The sequence below is a fragment of the Phascolarctos cinereus genome, unplaced genomic scaffold, assembly GCF_003287225.1.
Source record: "Phascolarctos cinereus isolate Bilbo 61053 unplaced genomic scaffold, phaCin_HiC Scaffold_726;HRSCAF=1367, whole genome shotgun sequence".
NCBI lineage: Eukaryota > Metazoa > Chordata > Mammalia > Diprotodontia > Phascolarctidae > Phascolarctos > Phascolarctos cinereus.
This window is the reverse complement of record NW_027556098.1, coordinates 370,535,985-370,558,100: the sequence shown is the minus strand read 5'-3', so window position 1 is coordinate 370,558,100 and position 22,116 is coordinate 370,535,985. Positions and strand designations below refer to the sequence as shown.

At 38.7% G+C, this 22,116-nt stretch overlaps 1 protein-coding gene across 15 annotated transcripts in view; it reads left to right on the top strand.

Annotated features, from left to right (window-relative positions):
* The window catches only part of EPB41 (erythrocyte membrane protein band 4.1), a 184,065-nt gene that overhangs the window by 74,858 nt on the left and 87,091 nt on the right, over nt 1–22,116 (top strand). For all 15 annotated transcript variants that reach the window (XM_020983325.2, XM_020983330.2, XM_078145526.1 and 12 more), the window contains exons 3-5: nt 2,136–2,348; nt 13,197–13,301; nt 17,593–17,635. In XM_020983325.2, coding sequence (XP_020838984.1) covers nt 2,136–2,348; nt 13,197–13,301; nt 17,593–17,635 — 361 coding nt within the window. The remainder of the gene's footprint in view (nt 1–2,135; nt 2,349–13,196; nt 13,302–17,592; nt 17,636–22,116) is intronic.

The following is a 22,116-nucleotide window of genomic DNA, read 5'->3' as shown; positions in this document are numbered from 1 at the left end:
GTAGGGCCAACCAAAATCCAATTTTCTTCATTTTCAGTTTCTATTGTGTCAAAAGAAAATAATAATATGGTTTAGTGGAAAATTCTTCATCATATGTTATGTTCAAATGCAGGGATCCTAAAATGTTGTCCTGGCTGTATGTAGGTAAACTCATATAGAAAAACTTGGAAATAGCTTACTGCTTTTCCCAGGAGACCTATATTTTAGTTGAAATCCTGTTCTTTGACACTTGATTGTAGGTAGTATACTTGGTGGGAAGGAAAGAGCTATTTGATAGCTAACCCATAGATAAGTAGTTTTGACAACTCTATGGATATTGATTTATGCCATAAAACAATTGTTATCTATCTTTTACGAGGGTTAGTGATTTGGGAAATTTAGAACATGCTAAATCACTTAAGAATTCCTTAATTCCTAATGCTAACAATCAGGATAGCTGCTAAAATGGAAAGATATGGTTAGGCCCTGGAAATGGAGCAAAGTGCTAGTGGAGAGAGAAGAATTTGACAGCTTTAGATAGGGAAATTCAATTGGATTTAGTCTGTGTCAAATGCCTCCTGTGTGTAAATCACTGTGTGTAAATTAGGCACTTGGAGGATATAATTTGTTTAAGGATAAGTAAGTAGAAGGTAAGGAGATGGGCAAGGGAGAGACCAAAGTACTCTCGGGAAATTTGATGAGAGAGAACACATATTTTGGGAGAATGGATGAATGAATGAAAAAGCGCTTATTAAACACTTAATGTATGCTAGCACTTAACTGTGTACTAGCACTGTGCTGAGAAAAACAGAAAAATCAGACGGCCCCTGCTCTCCAGAAACTCACATATAGAACGTTTCACCTGCAAGTCAGATGGAAAAGTGCCATGATCCATAGGGTGCAGTGGCAAAGCCAATGATACATAATACTGTAATTTACACTGATAATATCATATGAGGGGCAGGTGGATGGTACAGTGGATAGAACACTGGACCTGGAGTCAGGAAGACTTGAATTCAAATCTTGCCTCAGACACTTACTAGCTGTATGAGCCTAGGCACTTCACCTCTGTCTGCCTTAGTTTCCTGAACTGTAAAATGGAAATAATAATAGCACCTACCCCCCCCAAGGGTTGTGAGGATCAAATGAGATAATAATTATAAAGCATTTAGCACAGTGCCTGGTGCTTTGTAGACACTTAAACGATTATTTCTTTGTTTCCGTCATTCCTTCATATCAGTTTCTGAAATTGAACCATTTGATAGTACTGAGGACCTTACTTGCAAGAATTTTCTTTCCTGGGTCTTTTGTAGCTATGCCAGTAGCACCTGCAGAGGCAGCTGCCAGGCTGCATCTCTTCCAAAATTGCTTCCCAGGATCATGGCTTCAAGGGCTGGGCTGGAATCAGGACCTGTGATTGTGAGGGGTGCTCTCCCTGCTGAGGTTCTTGGTCTTATCTCTGCCTTGGTGGCCTTTGGCTAACAATTGGTGTTGGTGAGGGTGAGGAAGGTGCCCCCCCTCAGTGATTTCTCCTTTTGATGGTGATTAGGGGGCAGGCTGGAAACAGGAAGAGGTGATATTGCTTAGTGAGGTGCTATATCTTGTGAACCATGCATTCCATGGCAAACTTTCATGGGCTGCTTTAAAAGACAGGGCTCTCTGCCTGAGGCATTTGGAATACTGGTTTCTATAGGCTTTCACTGACTAGGATCTGATATCTTTTACAGAAACCTTATGTGCATTTTATGTTCATTACGTAGATCCTTATATAGGTATGTGTTAATCTCTCTTCCCCGTTAGAATGTGAGCCCTTCCAAGGTCTGATATCTTTTACAGAAACCTTATGTGCATTTTATGTTCATTACGTAGATCCTTATATAGGTATGTGTTAATCTCTCTTCCCCGTTAGAATGTGAGCCCTTCCAAAGCTAGGACTACTTCCCTCTTGTCGTTGTCTTTGTCTTGCAGTACCTGGGACAGAGCCAGTGCTGGCTTCATAATCGCAGATGGATGGATTGTTTTAGCCTGAATGTTATAGTCTTGTATCTTGTTGCAGTTGTCTCTCCTGCTTTCTTTATAGCATTGTTCTTATTAATAGTACAATGTATTTTATGAATGGTCTTGATTTTTGACTTGGTTATGTTGTGGTTCTACAGCCTGCCCAGGAAGAACATGGAGAAGATCTAGAGTTTGAAACTAAGGAAGGAGAAGAACTTGAAGAAGGCTCCAACACAGATGTGAAAAAAGAAAGCTTGGAACCAAAAACTGAGAAAGAGCTTGGGTCTTCCCAGAAAGCTGTCAGAAGACACAGAAACATGCACTGCAAGGTGTCCTTGCTGGATGACACAGTTTATGAATGTGTTGTGGAGGTGGGTGCATGTCTTTTCTTTTCCTTTTTTTCCCCAGTTCTTGTTACTGTGGACCAGAAATCCTGCGATGCTATAGGGTTAAGTAGACAACCTCCACTCAAAGATAAGATCCTGTCTAATGAGTATTACCAAAGCAATTTTTCTTTCTAGATCACCTTCCTGGTACCTATGTATTTGTGGTACATGTTCAGGTTTCCGATGGTTGTAGGGGCAGCTGAGTGACTTGTATAAAATTAGACTTTGAAATGAAGGGATTAGATATCAAGGTGACTGGATTGTGCAATCCAGAGGAAACATCTTTTAAAATTGGACCCAGTTTTGTTTCAAAATGTCCCTTACTTGTACCCTTTGGTAATAGGTTGGTGTCCCTTGCTATAAAACATCAAAGCCCATGTGCAAGGAAGTAGGAATTCCACACAGATTAGTTCTCTTTTCAGAAAATCATGTGTCACCAAATTGGGCACTTAAAAACAACTTGGAGAACATCTAGTCCACTCCTCTCATTTTACAGATAAGGTCATTCTATACTCAGAGGGAATGAAGTGAAGTCACCTCATTAGTGACAGAGCCAGGTTTCCACTTCAGCTCTTTAGACTCCTGTGTTTCTCTGCTGCAGTGTGGCTGCTTACAATGTGTAATTATGGTTGAATTAAAATCTTCCTTTATCTTCATCTTCCTTTTACATAGTGTGCTTTTTGTCTTCTATTCTTGTGTAATTTGCATTCAGTTGTTCCTCTGAGTCTAAACTGTTTTCCTGCTGACTTAAATGATATAGTAAACATTCCTGGATGAGTCTTTTCTGATAAAATAGCATGCAGTTATCAAGGTCATAGAGGTTAGTCATGATGTATAAACATTTTAAAATATTTACTTCTCTTTTCTCATTGCATCCTGGCATTTATTGATTCTGTTATACTTTGCCTTCTCTCCATCCAGTACCCAAACCCTCTTTAAGATTTTGTTTTGCTTCTAATGCCTCCCTTAATTTACCCTACCTCTTATTTCCCCCTTTTTCCTTAACCCCTTTCTCTACTATTCCTGTTGAATAAGCTATATTTCTGCATCCAGTTGTGTGTATATGTATATTCTTCCCTCCTGTGACCAGTTCAGATAAGAGTGAGGTTCAAAGGGCAGCTAGACGGCCCAGTGGATAGAACACTGGCCCTGGATTTAGGAGGACCTGAGTTCAAATCTGGCCTCAGACATATAACACTTACTAGCTGTGTGACCTTGGGCAAGTCACTTAACCCCATTGCCTAGCCAAAAAAAAAAAAGAGTGAAGTTTAGGTGTCACCCATTCCCCTCCTTGTATAAAATTCTCCTTGTGAGCCTTCTATATAAGACATTTTCCCCATTCTTCCTCTCTCTTTCCCCTTCTCCCAGTGTATTCCTCTTCCCCATCCTTTTCATTCTTCTTTTGAGTTCATCCAAACGTAACAGAATCACTCCCAGACCTTCTATCTAATTAGGCTGTCTGTATGACCCTTGATAATGATAGCGTTCTGAGGGCTACATGTATTATCTCCCTATATAAAAATATAAACAGTTTAACTTTGTTTAGTCTCTTCCGATTACTTGCTCATGTTTATCTTTTTATGCTTCTCTTGACTCCTGTGTTTGTAATGTTAAAATTTCTGCTCAGCCCTGGGCTTTTCATCAGGAATGCTTGGGAGTCCTATTTTATTAAAAGTTTATTTTGGGGGCAGCTAGGTGGCACAGTGGATAGAGCACCGGCCCTGAAGTCAGGAGTACCTGAGTTCAAATCCGACCTTGGACCAAACACTTGACACTTGCTATTTGTGTGACCCTGAGCAAGTCACTTAACCTCAATTGCCTAAAAAGAAAAAAAAACCCTAAAAACAAAAACAAAAGTTTATTTTTTTCTTTTGTAGGATTATACTAAGTTTTTGGTGATTAGATTATTTTCGGTTGTAAGTCTAGATCCTTTGCCTTCTGGAATATCATATTCCAAGCTCTCTGTTTCTTTTAGTGGTGGCTCCTAAATCTTGTGTGATCCTGCCTGTGGCTCCTTGGTACTCGAGTTATTTAATTCTGGCTGCTTCCAGTATTTTTCCCCTTAATCTGAGTTCTCTAGATTTTGGTTATGCTAATCCTGGGAGTTTTCACTTTGGGATTTATTTCAGGAAATGATAGAGTCTTTCAAATTCAACTTTGCCTATTGCTTCTAAGATGACCAGAGAGTTTTCTTTTCTTATTTCTTGAAATATAATGTCTAGGTTCTTTATTTTGGTGGAGGGGTTTTAGGTGGTTTAGTGATTCTTAAACTGTTTCCCCTTAATCTATTTTCCTGGTCAATTATTTATCTTGTGAAATCTTTCCAATTTTCTTTTTTTTTTCCAGTCTTTTGGCTTTGTTTTTATTATTTCTTGATGTCTCATGTAGTCATTAGCTTGCATTTGGCCACTTCTGATTTTCAAGGAATTATTTTATTTGGTGAGGTTTTGTATCTCTTTTTTCCAAGATGTTAATTTGCTATTCATTTCTTTCTTTGATCTCTTTGGGATATAGACATTTTATTGTACTTCCCTTCACTCATTTTCCATCCAAACTGGCCTACTAGCTGTTCCTTGAATTTGATATTCCATTTCATTTCTTACCTTTCAGACTCCTAAGCTTCCTTGAGTACTCAGTTCCAGCACCAATCCTATATAAAAATAACAACAACAACAACAAAACTTTCCTGATCTCAGTTATTAGTGCACTCCTGAAATTACCTTGTAATTATTTTATCTCTGTACATGTTATATCCTTTGGGTCAACTGTAAGCTCCTGGAAAAGAGACTATTTATTTGTTTCTGTTTTTATATTGGGTGCCTGCCCTTTTTGTAGTAGGGGCTTAATAAATATTAAATCGAGTTGACTGCAATAAATGCAGGCTTCAGTGGTTCCCTTCCTCCACGTGGTACTCTCTTCTCCCTTCTCCTCTCTCCTTCCTTCTTCCCACCCTCCCACTCCCCGCCCATCTTACACACAGTGGTTGAGAGAGTGCTGGGAAGAACAGTAATAAAAACTAATATTATCTCATTCAAATCTCACAACAACACTGTGAAGTAGGTGTTATTAGCATCTCTGTTTTACAGGCTGAGAGACTTTTAAGTGACTTGTTTAGAGTCACACAGCCAAATCTTTTGGTCACAAATCAAATCTTTTTTGAACATCTGTGTTTAGGGGCCCTATGCTAGGAGATAAATGATAATAACTAAATATTTATGGCATTTTAAGGTTTATCAGGAGTTTTTCTTACAGGGTTACTATGAGGCACAAAGAGACCAAGACTTATCTCTGACCTCAAGGAATCCACTGTCTAGCAGACAAAATATGTAGCAGAGTATTTCATTATATATATATTCACATATTCACAAATTATCACACAATAGTACCTTCTATTTATCTGGGATGTGTATGTGTATTGTTAACAAGAAAATCCAACTTAAAAATCAGGAAAATTGATTTCATTTCTTTTCTCTGTGACCTTCTCCCCTTCCCCAGAAACTGTAATTGCTGCTGCCAAATCTGGTAACCATGAGAAACTAAAGGGCAATGTGCTGTTTTCCATTGTTTGGGAGTAGAGGGACTGGCCAGAGCTACTTAAAACTCACTCTTCTATTATGTCAGCCTGGGACCTAGATACAATGAAGTAATCAGTTCGCTTTTATTAAGCACTTGACTATGTCCAAGCCCCTGTGCTAAGGGCTGGAAATACAAAAAAAAAATGAAAAAACTACAACAGAAAACATAAACCAGTCCCTGCTCTCAAAGGAGTTCATGGTCAAATAGGGGAGATAACAAGCAAACATATAGAGGGATAAATTGAGGGTGGTCTTAGAGGAAAGGCTCTAAGATTAAGGTGGACTGGGAAAGGCTTCTTACAGAAGGTGGGCCTTTAGCTCAGACTTGAGGTAAGCTGGGTAGGCCAGGAGGCCGCGATGAGAAGGGAAGGGGTCTCAAGCATAGGGGAACAGTCAGTGAAAATGCTCGGAGCTGGGAGAGAGAGTGTCAGGTATGAGGAACTGCAGGTAGTTCGGCGTCAGTGGATCAAAGAGTGTATGGAGGAGGTGAGGCATAAGGAGATAGGAAATGTAGGAAGGCAGCAGGCTATGAAGGGCTTATGTATTTGACATTGGAGGTAATAGGCAGCGACTGGTATTGATTGAATTGGGCTGGAGTGGGGGAGGTGCTATGGTGTGCTTTAGAAAGATCACTTTGACAACTTAATGGAGGATAGATTGGAGTGGGGAGAGACTTGAAGCGGGAAATCCAACCAGCAGGCTATTGTTAGAGTCCAGGCATGAGGATAATGAGGGCTTGTACCAGGATTGCCAGCCTAGGTGACTAGAATGACGTCGGTGCCCTTGACGATAATCAGGAAGCTGTAAAGAGGGGACGGCTGAGGGGAGAAAGGATAACGAGCTCAGTTTTGGATATGTTGAGTTTAAGATGTCTATGGGACATCTGTCCACTAGGCAGCTGGAGATGTGAGACTGGAGGTTTGCAGAGAGGTCAGGGCTGGACTGGTAGCTCTGAGAGACATCTTCATAGAGATAGTAACTGAAGTAATTGAAGCTGAAGAAATCACAAAGTAAATAATACAGAGGGCCCAAAACAGAGCTGTGGAGGACACTCATGGTTAGCATGTGTGATGTGGATGAAGATCTAGCAAAGGAGACAAAGAGGATACAACCAGAAAGGCAAGGGGAGAAACAGGAGACAGCAGCGTCACAAAGACCTGATATTGTTACAGGCCGCAGAGAGGGCAAAGAGGATGAGCAAAGGCCATTAGATCGGGCAGTTAAGAGATAGATCATTGGTAACTTTGGAGAGAGAAGTTTTCATTGAGCACTGAGGTTGGAAGGCAGGAGAGTGAGTAGAAAGGGCATGGAGGGATCAACTATAGATGACCTTCCCAAGGTTGAAATTCTCAAGAATGAAATTACTTGCTTTCATGGGCACTCTGTCTCCCGTGTAGATAACCTAGAGGTGGTACGGCATGGTGGAACTTGTAGAGTCAGGGGACCTGGGCTTCATAACTTTGGGGCAAGTTGCTTCACCTCTGTATGATCCTTAGTTTTCCTTTCCTCATTTGTACAAATGAGGGAGTTGGACTAGATGATCTGAGAAGGCACTAACAGCTCCACATTTGTGGCCTTGCTATCCCTCCATGTCACCTGTGAATCCTTCCCCAGTGTCTTACTTTGATTCTTAATCATGGTATGGACATGACTCTGGGTTTTTAATGGCTCTTTCAGTGAGAGCACCAACTGTGACTGGTACTACCAAAATTGGAAAGACTAAGTTTGAGTTCAGTGAAAAACCATGAAAACCATGCTGACCAGTCTAGCTAACATTTTTGGTTATAGTAATCCATGAAACAGAGTGAAAATATAGGTAATGGAAGAAAATTATGAGACTAAATCTCGTAACTCTGTGAAGGCCAAAAATAAATTAGCATCCAAATGTATTGCTTTATTTGTCTCAATCCTTCAAGGATCTATGACTTAATTGGTGTGGGCACTCTCACCCCACAGGGTAGACTGTAGCCTATCCTTGCCTTAGTAAATCATATGATCATAAGGTTATGCCTTGAAGGAACTCTAAAGATCATCTTGTCCAGCCCTCTCATTTTACAGCTGAGGATTCAGAGGGTTGAAATAATTTGTTTGGCTTGTACCCGAAAAAAATTTGTTACCAGGCAACCAAGCAGGTCAGCAATAATCACTTCTTAAGTGCCTTCTGTGTGCCAGGCACTGTCCTAAGTGATGGAGATACAAATACTAGCAAAAGGAGTTTCCATTCTAATGGGGAAAGACAGCACACCAAAGGAAACGGGAAAAGAATACTGTTGGTGTTGGTGGAGAAAGATACAGGGGAGCATGGTGTTGAAGTCCATGGTGTCAGGAAGCAGAGCCAGGAGAGGGAAATGAATGAAGGCCAGCCTGGGCCCCTTCTCCGAATGGAGGCCCCGAGACGAATTCACCAAGGAGGAAAGGGACCCTCATGGTGAAGGAATGTTCCAAGGTAAGAAGATCCCAGGCACTGAAAGAAAGTCCAAGCCTACACTTGCTGGTCTTCAGATGACGGCTGTATAATCGGTTGCCAGTCCTTTACTCAAAGCCCATGCCGCTTGTTAGGGTGGGACCTGTCACTTTTATAGTCCTCTAGAGCCCAGGGTCTTCTCCATGCCAACAAGAGCCATCGGAGGATAATGTTAATGGAGGTTTGAATTAATAGTCAAAAAGTGAACTGGACCACTGAAATAAGAACATACATATGTATGTTCAAAATTATTTCTCCTGGTAAGGAGTTCCTGTAGAAATCACCTAATCAGGATTGAAGGGAGAATTTTTTCAGCAAAGTTAATGGAGTTTGTAGATTGACTTAAGAAATCATCTAATCCAACCCCCTCATCTTATAGTTGCAGAGATTGAAGCTAAAAAGGTTATATGTTTTGTTCAGAATCAGAATTAATAGCAGAGCTAGGACCAAAACTCAGGTTATTTGAATCATTGGCCAATGATATTTCCCTTATGCCTATCTGAGGTTAGTTAGATTTATATTCCTAGCCCCAGAGATTAGTAAGAAACTCAAATATTTGAAATACATACATATATGTATATGTGTGTGTGTGTGTGTGTGTGTGTGTGTGTGTATATATATAACCTCTTTGCATCTAACTGAGAATAACTTTGGTAATTTAATCCTTACATTTTAAAATGCGCTTTTCTGAGATTATTGTTTTTTAAAAATTGATTGAGATTTCTTTGTTTTATATCACCTGAATTTCCCCTTTATCCTTTCTTCTCCCACCTCCCAGAGAACCATTTCATGCAACAGAACACTTAAGTTGATTTATTGTTAACCATCTTGTACCATTTTACAAGTGGGCTTCAAAAAGCAGGTACTTAACCCAGTTTGAGTATTACATCTGATATTACTAATTAGTCAGATGATCAGTTCCAGTATAATAGCCTAGGTAAAGACCATTAAGACAGTACCTTGTAAAATCCCTGTGAAAAGCCATTCAGATAGGTCATATCTTCATGTTATGTTGAATTTGGCCTGTTATTGAAGAAAATTGCTAAGAGTCTCCCTCAGCACCGTAAGTCATTTTTTCCTGGGATAATGGATAGTGAGGAGTCTGCATCTCAGCAACCACAATTAGCTGTCAATGTAGGCAGCTGCTTCCAATTAATTCAGTGGCTGCACAGACAGTAGCCCATAGCTTGCTCAGGGAAATTATGCGCTGAAGAGACAGTGGAAGGGGATAAAATCTCCTTTGCATTATAGACAGCAACACTCTCTAATTCTGGCACTACTCCCAAGTCACTTTGTGCCAGCTGTGCACAGTCATTTATAGTGACATGACATAGAGCTTGGGTTTTCCATCTGTGTCCTGGGTTAGCTATGTAGCCACCTAAAGGTTTGTTAATATAAAATAATAAGAGATATTACCAAGTGAAAAAATTATTACGTGGTGCTAAGTGTAGAAGCAGTGGGCCAGTTCACCTTTTTCGTTCTACCTGGACTATCCACCCCATCCCCTCTCTGCCTATTATTCCCATCTATCCTATCCGTCCTTCAAGGTCAACCTCAAATTTCATGAAGCCTTTTCTGACCCTGGTTTCCCTGGCCCCCTTCAAGTCTCTGCTAAAGTCCCACCTTCTGCAAGAAGCCTTTCTTGGCCCACCTTAATCTTAATACCTTCCCTCTTTGATTGTCTCCAATTTGTCCTATATATATATAATATTATATATATATATATCTTCTTTGTACATAGTTGTTTCCTTGTGAAACAAGTAGATTGTGAGCTCTTTGAGATCAGGGACTGGTTTGTTTGCTTTTGGCTTTGTTTTAGGCCTTTGTATCTCCAGCAGTTTGTACAGTGTCTGCCACTTAGTGGGTGCTTAATAAATAATTTTTGACTTGACTCAATTAATCCCTTTCTCTCCGCATCTGAATATGATTCTCCCATCCTATGAATCTGCATATCACTTTGTCACTTTCTCTTTTAAGGCATCTGTGTTCTGCCTTGTAGTGTACTGATTTGTGTACTTTTTATTTTCTCTATTAGGTTATAAGCTTTATCTCATAATGACATAATTTTAGTTGGAAGGAACTTTAGTGGCCATCTATTTCAACCTGTATCTGAATGAGTATTCTTTTGTTTGTTTTTGTTTTTTTTAGGCAGTTGGGGTTGAGTGACTTGTCCAGGGTTACACAGCTAGTGTCAAGTGTTTGGTCTGAGGCCGGATTTGAACTCAGGTCCTCCTGACTTTAGGGCTGGTGCTCTATCCACTGCACCACCTCGCTGCCCCTGAATGAGAGTTCTATAACATGCCTGACAAGTGGTCATCTGAACTTTGCTTAAAAAACTACAATGTGTGGGAAACCACTACCTCTTCAGGCAGTCAATTCTACTTTTGCGTGCTTCTGTTAAGATTTTCCTTAGGCCTAGGTTGACTTCTTTGTAATTTCTACCTTAGTTTTGCCTTCTGGGTCTGAACAGAAGAAAATAAATCCTTTTTCCATATAACAGCTCTTCAGACTCTTGATGTTAGTCATCATACTCCTCCATAACCACCCTGCCCATCCCCCCCCCCCCAAGTCTTTGCTTTTCAGATAAAACATCCCTGGTACCTGTAGCTCATACTCAGGTGGCCTGGTCTTTCATTCCTTCACCATTCTGGATGCCCTTTTCTAGATGCTTTCAAGCTTTAAAATGAGTTACTAGTATTTCTTAAGCACCCACCATGTAACAGGAATTATGAAAGGTGCTACAAAGACAAAAGCAAATCAGGCCCTGCCTTCAAGAAGCCTATATTCCACCAAGGAAGATGAAACAAACCTGTGTAGGAACATATAAAACAGATACAAAGTAACTTTGGGTTGGAAGATACTAGTAGCTGAGGGGACCAGGAAAGTTCTCAAGCAAAAGGTTGGGCTTGAACTGAGTCTTGAATAAAACCAAAGATTCCAAGACAAAACATTCAGAGGCTATTGTAATAGTTCAGGCAAGAGGTATTGAGGTCCTGACCTAGATGCTGTGTTTTAGTTAGGAAAGTTGTAGAGATAGAGACGACAAGCTCTAACAGCTGACTGGATATTTAGGTTGAGTGAGAGTGCAGAATTGACATTGCCACCAATGAGGCAAATCTGGGTGACTGGAAAGATGGTAGGCTAACAACAAAATGTTCCAGTGTTTGTCTGACTAGGGCAGAGCCTAGTTGGACTATTCCTTAGTCCTGGAAGAGCTAGCTCCTAGTCTTTCAGAACAAGGACAATGTCACTGTCATCAACAACAGCATTTATTAAATATTTTCTATGTGCTAGGCACTGTGCTAAGGGGATGCAGAAAAGAGCAAAAAATATTGTCCCTGACTTCAAGCTCACATTTTAATGAGGGACACAGCTTGCAAATAGATATGTACGTAAAGATATATACAGGGTCAGTGGGAAGTATTCTCAGAGGGAAGGCACCGGCAATGGGGGGGGGGGGACTCGGAAAGGCTTCTTGCCAAAAATAGAATTTGACCAGATTCTTGAGGGAAGCTAGGGAAGCCAGGAGGTAGAGTTGAGGGAGCAGAGCATTCTAGGCCTGGAGGATAGCCAGTGAAAAGGCCAGGAGCTGAGAGATGGAGTGTCCTGGTCAAGGAACAGCAGGAAGGCCAGGAAGGGGGGCAATAAAGAGGAAGAAGATTGGAAAGATGGGAAGGGGCCAGGTGTCAAAGGGCTTTAAAAGCCAGCAAAGGATTTTATGTTACTTATGAAGGTAATAGGGAGCCACCAGTGTTTCTTCTAGGTGACATGGTCATATCTGCACAGTTGAAAAGTCACTTTGGCAGATGAATGAAGGGTAGATTGGAATGGGGAGAAAATTGAAGCAGGGAGACCACTTAGATGGTTGTTACAGTAGTCTGGGTGAGAGATGATGAAGGCCTGAAGCACCACCCTAGGTGGCTATGTGAGTGGAGAGAAGGGCACATAATGTAGATGATAATGATGATGATAGCAGTTATATGGCACTTTATGATTTGCAAAGTACTTTACAAATATTACCTCCTTTTATCCTCACAGCAACCCTGGCAGGTAGGTGCTATTATACTATTATTTCCATTTTACTGAGAGAGACAGAGCTTAAGTAACTTGTCCGGGATTGCATAGCTAGTAAGTTATCTAAAGTAAAACTCATGTTTTCCTGATTCCAGGTCTAGAACTCTCTCTGCTGTGCTTGCCTCATAACCGAGAGATGTTATGAGGGTAGACTTAGTAACAGATTAATATGGTGAAAGAGAGAGAATAATGAGTTGAAGATAGCAACTATGTTGTGGGCCTGTGTGATTGGGAAGTGGTAGTAATAAGGAAGTTTGGTTGAGAAGACAGGAAAAATAATGAGTTATGTTGTAGAAGTGTGGAGTTTGAAATATCTATGGAACTTCCAATTTGGGATGTTCAGTAGGCATTTGAGGACACAGGATAGGAGATGGAGAGAGGTTAGGGCTGTATAAATAGATCTGTATAGAGATGATCCTTGAATCCATGGGACAATGAGATCACTAAGCAAAATATGGTAGAGGGAGAAGAGAATAGGGCCAGGACAGGGCAGGGGAGACAGTCTTGGTTAATGGGCATGTTCTAGATAGAGATGGCAGGCAAATGAGACTTAAAAGAAGAGATTAGAAAAGACTCGGGAGAAAGCAGTGTCATGAAAACCTAGAAAGGTTTTCATCTTCCCAAAGCACCTAACACAACATCTTACAAATGATAGGAGTTCAGTAAATATTTGTTGAATTAAATGAATTTTACATCATCTTAAATGTTTTATATTTGTAGAAACATGCTAAGGGACAAGATCTGATAAAGAAAGTATGTGAACATCTCAATCTATTGGAAGAGGACTACTTTGGTCTAGCCATATGGGATAATGCAACTTCCAAGGTAAGGAGATGACTACGACATAAGAAAATATCTAGAAGTGGTCTTTTTCATTTATTGTTTAGTGTAAGTATATGTATGTTTGATTCCCAGAAGTCAAGTAAGGCATGATATTCTTAGAAATTGTTTCTTAATTCTTTAATATCCCAATCATTTTCTGTTCTCAGGATTACTATTCGTTGCTATTATGAAAATACTCGTATGTGCATCATAATTTAAAAGGGAAATGTCTACATAATATTTTCAAACATAATTTTTTTTCATGAAATCTTCCCTGATTTTCTTAATTGGAAGTGACTTCTTTCTTATCTGATCTCATAGAACTTTAGACTTAAACACTTATAATTCGAAATTAGTATGAGATATTTATTTGGATGTGTCTTGTGTCTGTCTCTTCTAGACTGTGTAAGTACCTTTAGACTCAGGGTCATGTCTTCATTTGCCTTTATATAACTGTCTGACAAATCACAGTGTGATGTTCCTTGTAGATACTTAATAAATAAATGTTTGTGGAATGAATGAATTAAAAGGGCAGGTCCTGAATCAATGTCTCTATTAAACACATGCACACCATTTCCTGTCACATGACCAACAAGATAGAGGACTAGACATTTTTACTAATCTTCATGGCCTTACAAACATCTTCAAAATATGCAAGCAATGAGGTAATTTCAGTGTTCCTGCACGTAGGATCCTAGTAAGGAGTTGCAGTTATGCTGTCACACAAAGCAAACATTCACAACATACATTATGCTGGAAGGAACCATAGAAAACAGACAAATACCATTATTACATTTGTGTGTTCCAAATGTCTACATGTCTAAAGAAAGGAAGGAAACAAGCATTTATTAAGCACCTACTGTGTGCCAGGCACTGTGCTAAGTGTTTTACAAATGTAATCTTATTTGTTTCCCATGATAGCTCTGGCAGGTAGGTGCTATTATGTATGATCTCTGTTTTGTAGTGGAAAGAACTGAGACAGAGATTAAGTGACTTGCCCAAGGTAGCATAGCTAGTAAATGTTTAAAGCTATTTGTGCATTTAGATCATCCTGACTCCAGGCCCAAAACTCTTTATCTATTGTAACAGCTAACTGCCTCCAGGCAGAGGTATACAATACCATAGTGGCAGGATATTTCAGTGTCCCTCTCAGTTTTAGAGAACAATGACAGAAAGAATAACAAAAAGATAATCAAAAGGGAAGATATCTAAAAGATTTATCATGTCTTTGAACTGTAGTTTTAATGATTGTAGAAGTTTCTTGGGGGCAGTTAGGTGGCGCAGTGGATAGAGTCCCGGCCCTGGAATCAGAAGGACCTGGGTTCAAATCTGGCCTCAACACTTGACACTTACTGGCTGTGTGACCCTGGGCAACCCCATTGCCTACACCCCCCCAAAAAAAAATTATTAATAACCATATGAAAGACAGTGGTAATGACAAGACAATGGTACCAGAATCTCCAAGGTACAGCAAAAACAGTCATCAGAGGACAAATAATACCCCCAAGTACAACAACAGAATAGAAAAAGAAAGTGTAATGAACTGAATATGTCATTTTGAAAATTAAAAAATTACCTAGGAAATCTAATAAGCACAAAAGAAGAAATTTAGAAAATGAGAGCAGAAGAGGGCAAATCCCCAGTGTTCAGGTAAGCAAGTTTTAGTCAATGGACTAAAAGAATAGAACCTTCAAGTTGTATGCATTCAATATAAGTTTACATTATTAGAATCTTCCTTCTTTACCTCCTGGGAAGCTCTACCCAAGAGTGGCATGCTATCTTTGAAAATTCATATATACTGTCCAGGCAAATTGAATAAATATTTGCCCTCTAGAAATGTGTGTGTGTGTGTGTGTGTGTGTGTGTGTGTGTGTATGTAAGGTATTATACCAAAATTGCAAAACATCCAGCTTCCTGTGAGGTACTTCTTTGGCAAGTCATGGTTGTTTTGATAGGATCCCAATTCTGATAACAACAAAAAGGAAAACCCTAACCTCTTTTTAGAAACAGTCATCCATCCTTTCTTTTCCCATTTTTTGGATTGGTCCGTTACCAAAGCTGCCTCTTTCCCATCTTATAGCTATGACTTAATTACTTACTTCTAGTCACTAAGATGAAAACCTCAGAGGTTTATTTGACTCTTCTCCCTTCCTCTCCCTGCCTTTCATTTCCAATCTGTTGTCAAGTCCTTTTGATTTTTGCCTATATAGTATCTCTCACATCTGTCCTTTTGTATTTTTTTCAGCCATATTAATGCCACTAGGTCAGGTCCTTTGGATTTGTATTATTAAAATAGCCTATGACTACTTTCTTGCGTCCAGTCTTTTGATTCTTCAGTTCATCATCCGTCACTCTACTGCCAAAGTAATCTTCATAAGGCACAGGTCTGACCATTATCACCCCATTGCTTGATAGCCATCAGTGGCTCCTCAGTGCCTCTTGTATAAAATATAAAATATGGTATTTATGGCCCTTTACCATCTGTCTCCAACCAAATGTTTATCCTGATTTTGCATTACTTCCCTTCAAGCTTTCTGTTTCAGCCAAGCTGGACTAGTAACTGTGCCTGAACTCCATATACCATTTTCTACCTCTGTTCGTTCACCTGAAATCCCCTTTGTCTATATGGTACTTACTCTTCATCTCTACTTTTCAGTATCCTTTTGTACCTTTGAGGCATAGCTTGGTTGTTATCTCCTCTGTGAAGCTGGGGGTTTTTTTATTCCTTGTAGATGAAAGTATTATTATTCTGTCCCTATTCAGATTTTCCCAGAGTACTGGATTTCTCCTTTGTACCCATCATACCTCATGTTAGATTTACTTGTGGACATGTTGTCACCTACCCCCTAGTAGAACATCAGCTCCCTGGGAGCAAGCAGGTTGCTATTTTTAATGTCTAGTGCCAGGCTAGACATTATTGCTCTGAATCTAGCAGGTGCTTGATAAATGTTAAATTGAATGTTTCCTTATTCTAAAGTAACCAACCTTTGGGCCTTACTTAGGTTAGATCCTCAGCTGGTGGTGACTTGTAAGTAGAACAGTTAAAACTTGAGACATTACTGCATCTTGCACTTGATGACTTCATTTAGCATGTATTGTTGGATTCTAAGGGTCCTTCTAGCTCTAGGGCAACTGTTATCATCTTAATTTCTCTGATCCTAATTTTCCTCTTTAGCAAGATGAAGATTCCTAGTCATTGGACACTAGGAGTAATCTCAAGGGTTTTTCACAAGCCCCCTGCCACATTTGCTTCCTATTACTAATCAGCCAGACTTAATGAGTTTTTAGCAAAAGTATGTATTAAGGTAGTATACGTATAACGAAATAGTAGTTGCAAGTCTGGGGCCATATTCTTCCATAGATACACACAGCATCCATGGGGATGATGAGCACAAACTTAAAGAACAAATGTAGTGAAGTGTGTGTGTGTGTGTGTGTGTGTGTGTGTGTGTGTGTGTGTGTGTGTGTGTGTGTGTGTGTGTGTGTGTGTGTGTGTTGAACACATGGGGCTAAGGGTAATTTACAGCCCCTGGTACTCCAGTACCAGGTCAGTCTCTCCTTTGGTGGAGTCCTCATGAAATTCCCCTTTGGTGTAGCTCTCTGCCTTACTCAGAAGCTTGGTGGTTTTTGTTGAGTCCTTGGTTAGCACATCTTTCCACCATCACAGGTCACATCCACTCCTTGAAGCTGCCTTTGTCCTAGTGACTATTGATCTCACTCAAATTGGTATCTGTTACTGATGTAGTCTTTCACATGAGATGTCAGGGTGGCAAGGAAGGTGGGGAGGTGGATAGAGAAAGGAATTGCTGGCCTGCTTACTAATTTTATGTATAGTCCCAGGAAGATGTTTGATTATTTAAACCATTCATAAGATGTTTCCTGTGTTGTCATTTATCTTCATCCATTGCTTTAAGCATTATAATCCTCTCACATTAATTAAGGACTTATTCACACCTATTTCTAGTTTGATTCAATCAAGGTATCTGTGCCTTCTGTGATTACATTAATTGGGATGGGAGTGAGACCCCACTTTTATATTGACAGCTGCTTGCACTCTCAAGAAGTAGAAACATTTAACTGACCCCATTGTAATTTATTTCTGAATTATAGGGGAAGCAGTTATTACAGATTGATCCTGGGCAAGGGTAATACTCTTATTTTCTCTAGGTTTGACATGGGAGCTCTGGTTGAAAGTGTTGTGTGTTTCCACTTAACTGACTTTCTATTTTCTATTGTTTGCTGCGATACATCTGTAGAATTCTGTATGAATTGTTTTTATTCTTTTCTTTTACAGACTTGGCTGGATTCTGCCAAAGAAATAAAAAAGCAGGTTCATGGTAAGTGGGAATCGTTAACCATCTCAGTAGTGTTTCTTAAATCGTTTTGGTAGATCACATTTTCTCCAATTGTGAGTAACTTTAGAATCCCTAATGGACATTTTTAGAATGAGGCAAAGTCATCAAAGTAGGCAATTCCTTAATAGTGGGTAAGATGAGTGGGAAGCTACAGCAAGATAAAGGAGATGGATCATTGTAAATATGGAGATAGACCACTTTTGCCCAGACATGGAGTTTTCACTAAAGATGTTTCTAGGTCTGAAAAAGGAAATGAATAGCAATATATTAGCCCATGTTCCTTGATGCAATGAAGAGTTGGGGGCCAACAGAAATATTTTCTAATGTATGAGTAATTCTGTCCAGTACATTTTGGATGAGGTAATTTTAGATGAAGCTTTTGAGAAATGCAAAGAATTGTAATTGCATTATGAAAAGAGTGATAGATTTGAAATTATAGGATCTGTATTTGAATTCTGGGTTTATCACATGATGTTAGGAAAATCACTTAACTATTCTGGGCCTCAGCTTCCTTATCTGTAAGATGAGGGTGATTTGGGATTGGTAATTTATAAGGTTCCTTGCAGCTCTAAATCTAGTCTCACAAATAGTAAGTTTTATCTCAGTTTCCTGAGGTTAATTTACCTACTTAAAAAAACACCTGCATGGTTAGGATAAAGTGTTTTCCATTTTTGTTTGTTTTTCAGTTGCTTTTGTGACTTTTTTAAGTAGGTAAAACAGTCCTTTGACCTGGCACCTCTCCATACCTGATCTTCATTTAAAAGCTTATTATTCAAGCCTGAATGAAAGTCATTCAGGGTCATTTTGACTTTCATCACATACGGTGAAAAACACTGCTCCAGCCCTTTTCAATTAAAGAATAAATTTATGTCAGTATTACTCAGCAGAGCTCATTAAGAAAGAGAAGTTGAAATATTTTGCAGTGATTAGAGGAATATGTTATTAAGAGTTTCCTTGCTAAGAAAATCATTTGAAGTATTTGTTTTTTCCTTTAAAAATAAAAGCAAACAAATACCTGACTCTAGCACTTAAACTCACAAAAACTTACTGAGGAAACAAATTGGAAATATGTCATTAAACCAAAATAAAGGATGAGAATTGGTTGTTCCAAAGGTGGGAATTTTAAAGTTATAATTTTTTTTAGCATTTTTAAAAATGCCCTTCCTGTAAAAAAATTATTTTTCAGTTCCCAATTTTTTCCTTCCTATCCCTTTCACCCTTATCCAGAAGCCAAGAAATACACTTTTTACACATATGAAGCCATGAAAAACATGTCTTCGTTAGCCATGTTCCCTCTAAAAAAGCAAGAAAAATATATCCTTTAATCTGCACTCTGAATTCATTAGTGCTCTGTCTGGAGGTAGATGGTATTTTTCATCAAGAGTTTTGGAACTGTCATTGGTCATTGTGTTGATCAGAGTAGCCAAGCCTTTCACAGTTTATTGTAATATTGCTTTTACTGTGTACACTGTTCTTCTGGTTCTGCTAATTTCACTTTGTATCAGCTTCTCAAGTTTTTCTGAAACCATCCTCTTCATCTTTCTTTAATTAAATTTTATTTTTAATTTGTAGAATAAAACAAGCATTTCCATAACATAGTACAATAAAACAGATGATTGAACATGAAACTACAAATCTACTATGCACAACTTGCTATTCTTTTCAAATATACAACAAAATTATTGTGTACATTTCTTTTTTTTCCCCTTCCCTCCCCCCACCATAGAGAAGGCTGCCATTAGATACAAATGGGGATATATATTTAAAATTATTCTATACATACTTATATTTATCATTTCTTTCTCTGGATGTAGATAGCATCTTTCTTCATATGTCCTTGTATAGTTAATTTAGATATTTATAATAATATTTATAATAAATAACTAATTCATTCAAAGTCATTCTTAAGACAATGTTACTCTTATTGTGTACAATGTTCTCTTGATTCTGCTCATTTCATTCTTCATTATTTTGTGCAACTCTTTCTATGTTTTTCTAAAATCATTGAGCTCATCATTTCTTTTTTTTTTTGAGCTCATCATTTCTTATAGCACAGTAGTATTCCATCACAATCATATACCACAACTTGTTCAGCCATTCCCCCATTGATGGGCATCCCTGCAATGTCCAGTTCTTTGCCACCACAAAGAGAGCTGCTATAAACATTTTAGAACATATAGGTTCTTTTCCTTTTTCCCTAATTATCTTTGGAAATAGACCAAGTAGTAGTATTGCTGGGTCAAAGGGTATAAGTAGTTTAATAACTCTTTGGGTGTAATTCCAGATTGCTCTCCAAAATGGTTGGATCAGTTCACAATTTCACCAACAATGAATTAGTGTCCCAATTTTTCCACATCCCCTCCAACATTTATCACTTTCCCCCTCTGTCATTTTAGCCAATCTGGTGGATGTAAAATGATACCTCAAGATTGTTTTAATCATCATTTTTTACAGCGTAATAGTGTTCCATCACATTCATATTCTATAATTTTTTCAGCCATTCCCCCAAAAGAGCTGCTGTAAATTTTTTGTTGTACATGTGAGTCCTTTTCCACTTTCTTTGATCTCTTTGGAGGTAGAGACCTAGTAGTAGTAGTATCACTGGGTCAGAAAGTGTGCACAGTTTAGTAACTTTGGGGGTATGATTTGAAATTGTTTTTCAGAATGGTTAATTTTTAACTCTCCGAATTTCTGCCAGATTACTTTCCAGTTTTTCCGGCAGTTTTTATTAAATAGTAAGTTGTTGCTCTAGTAGCTGACTGGGGTCCTTGAGTTCTTCTCCCTTTCTTAAATATTCTCTATTCTGTGCTGCTGAAGTAGAGTGTTACACAGCAATAACACCGACTGGGAGACTTTCCAAGGACTCAATGCAATCAGATTTGCAACCATAGGAAACTTACCTTTAATATTTCCTGACTTCTAAGAAAAATGGTTTTTCAGCCATTTGAGAGAGATGTTTTGTGTAATGAAGATGACTGTTTTAACAATATTTATCTTGCCCCCTAATTTGGGAGAAAGAGTTGTAGCAATGTTGAGTGAGCAGTACTCTCCTCATGGTAGATGTATATTACATTATATAATGGTGCTTTAGCTAATCTAAGCTAATTTTAAACTAATTTGGACTAAGTGGAGAGAAAACCTAGTCTGAATTATAGATTAGGGAATAAAATTTTGTTTGATCAGAGCCAGATATATGTAGATTTATATAACTGGTTCTTCTATGACGCTTGAAAATAGTTTATTCTCAAGTGGCTTAAGAACTCCTTTTTGTAAATTTGCTTTTACTATTTTTTGTTTAGCCAGCCTTTTAAGGGTTAGTGGGGAGGGGGGGAGAGAGGTGGGAAAGGATATAGATATTCTAAATCTAAACTACATTTCAGGCCCAGTTAGAATGTATATAAGTTAGTGGTGCCTGGACCAAGGCATTAGTAAAATAGGCTGTGTCTTCAGCTTGTTAGAAATTATAACGATTGACCCATTAAAAGTTGTGAATTGGCTTTGACAGTCAGGTTAAGAATTATTTTCCTAAGTGGAGTACTATTTTAAACTTTTCTATTATAAGGCAATAGAAATGGGTTAGTTATATTTATTGGACTCTGGCTTTGATTTGTTTTCAGACATCTTTTACTGTATTGTTTCATGTTAAGTTAAACATTGAAGGAGAACATCGATTTATAGTTTCTTAAGGACCTTACATTAGCTATCCAAGGTGTTTAAATAGAATAATTATTGGAGCATCTGAACTCCCTCAAAATATAATTTTTAAAAATTTCTACAATTAGCAAATGTCATTGTTAATTAAGATTAATCATTATTAAAGGTGAAATAAAATGCCATGGAAGCATACCCACAGAACATTTAAAAACAAGCTATTAATGCCTGTAAATCACCTTACTTCATACTTTACTGAGGAAATAGAGGCCGTTCCCCTGCCCATGGGCTCTGTCTTCTCTCCTAGATTGGATCTCAGAATCTCTTGACATCATCCCCCTTCCTATCCTTTACTTCAGTCTTTTTTTTTTTTCGGTGAGGCAATTTGGGGGTAAGTTACTTGCCCAGAGTCACACAGCTAGTGAGTATTATGTGTCTGAGACCACATTTGACCTCAGGTCCTCCTGACTCCAGGGTCGATGCTCTATCTACTGTGCCACCTAGATGACCCCTACTTCAGTCTTTAAGAAGAGATTTCCATTATCCTCACCAAGGCCAAACAAACCCTCTATTTGTATCCCTGATTCCATTTCCTTCTTGCTCCCCTGGCAGTTTGTTCCTATAATCATCCTCCCACCAATCCTGCCAATATTCAGTTTCTTCATATGTGTGTTTATATAATACATACGTACATAATATATATATAGATATATATATATATATATATAACGTATAAAGTTATATAATATGTACGTTTTACTTTTACACACACGCACACTCACACACACTCAATCCTTTCCTCTTGCCTACAA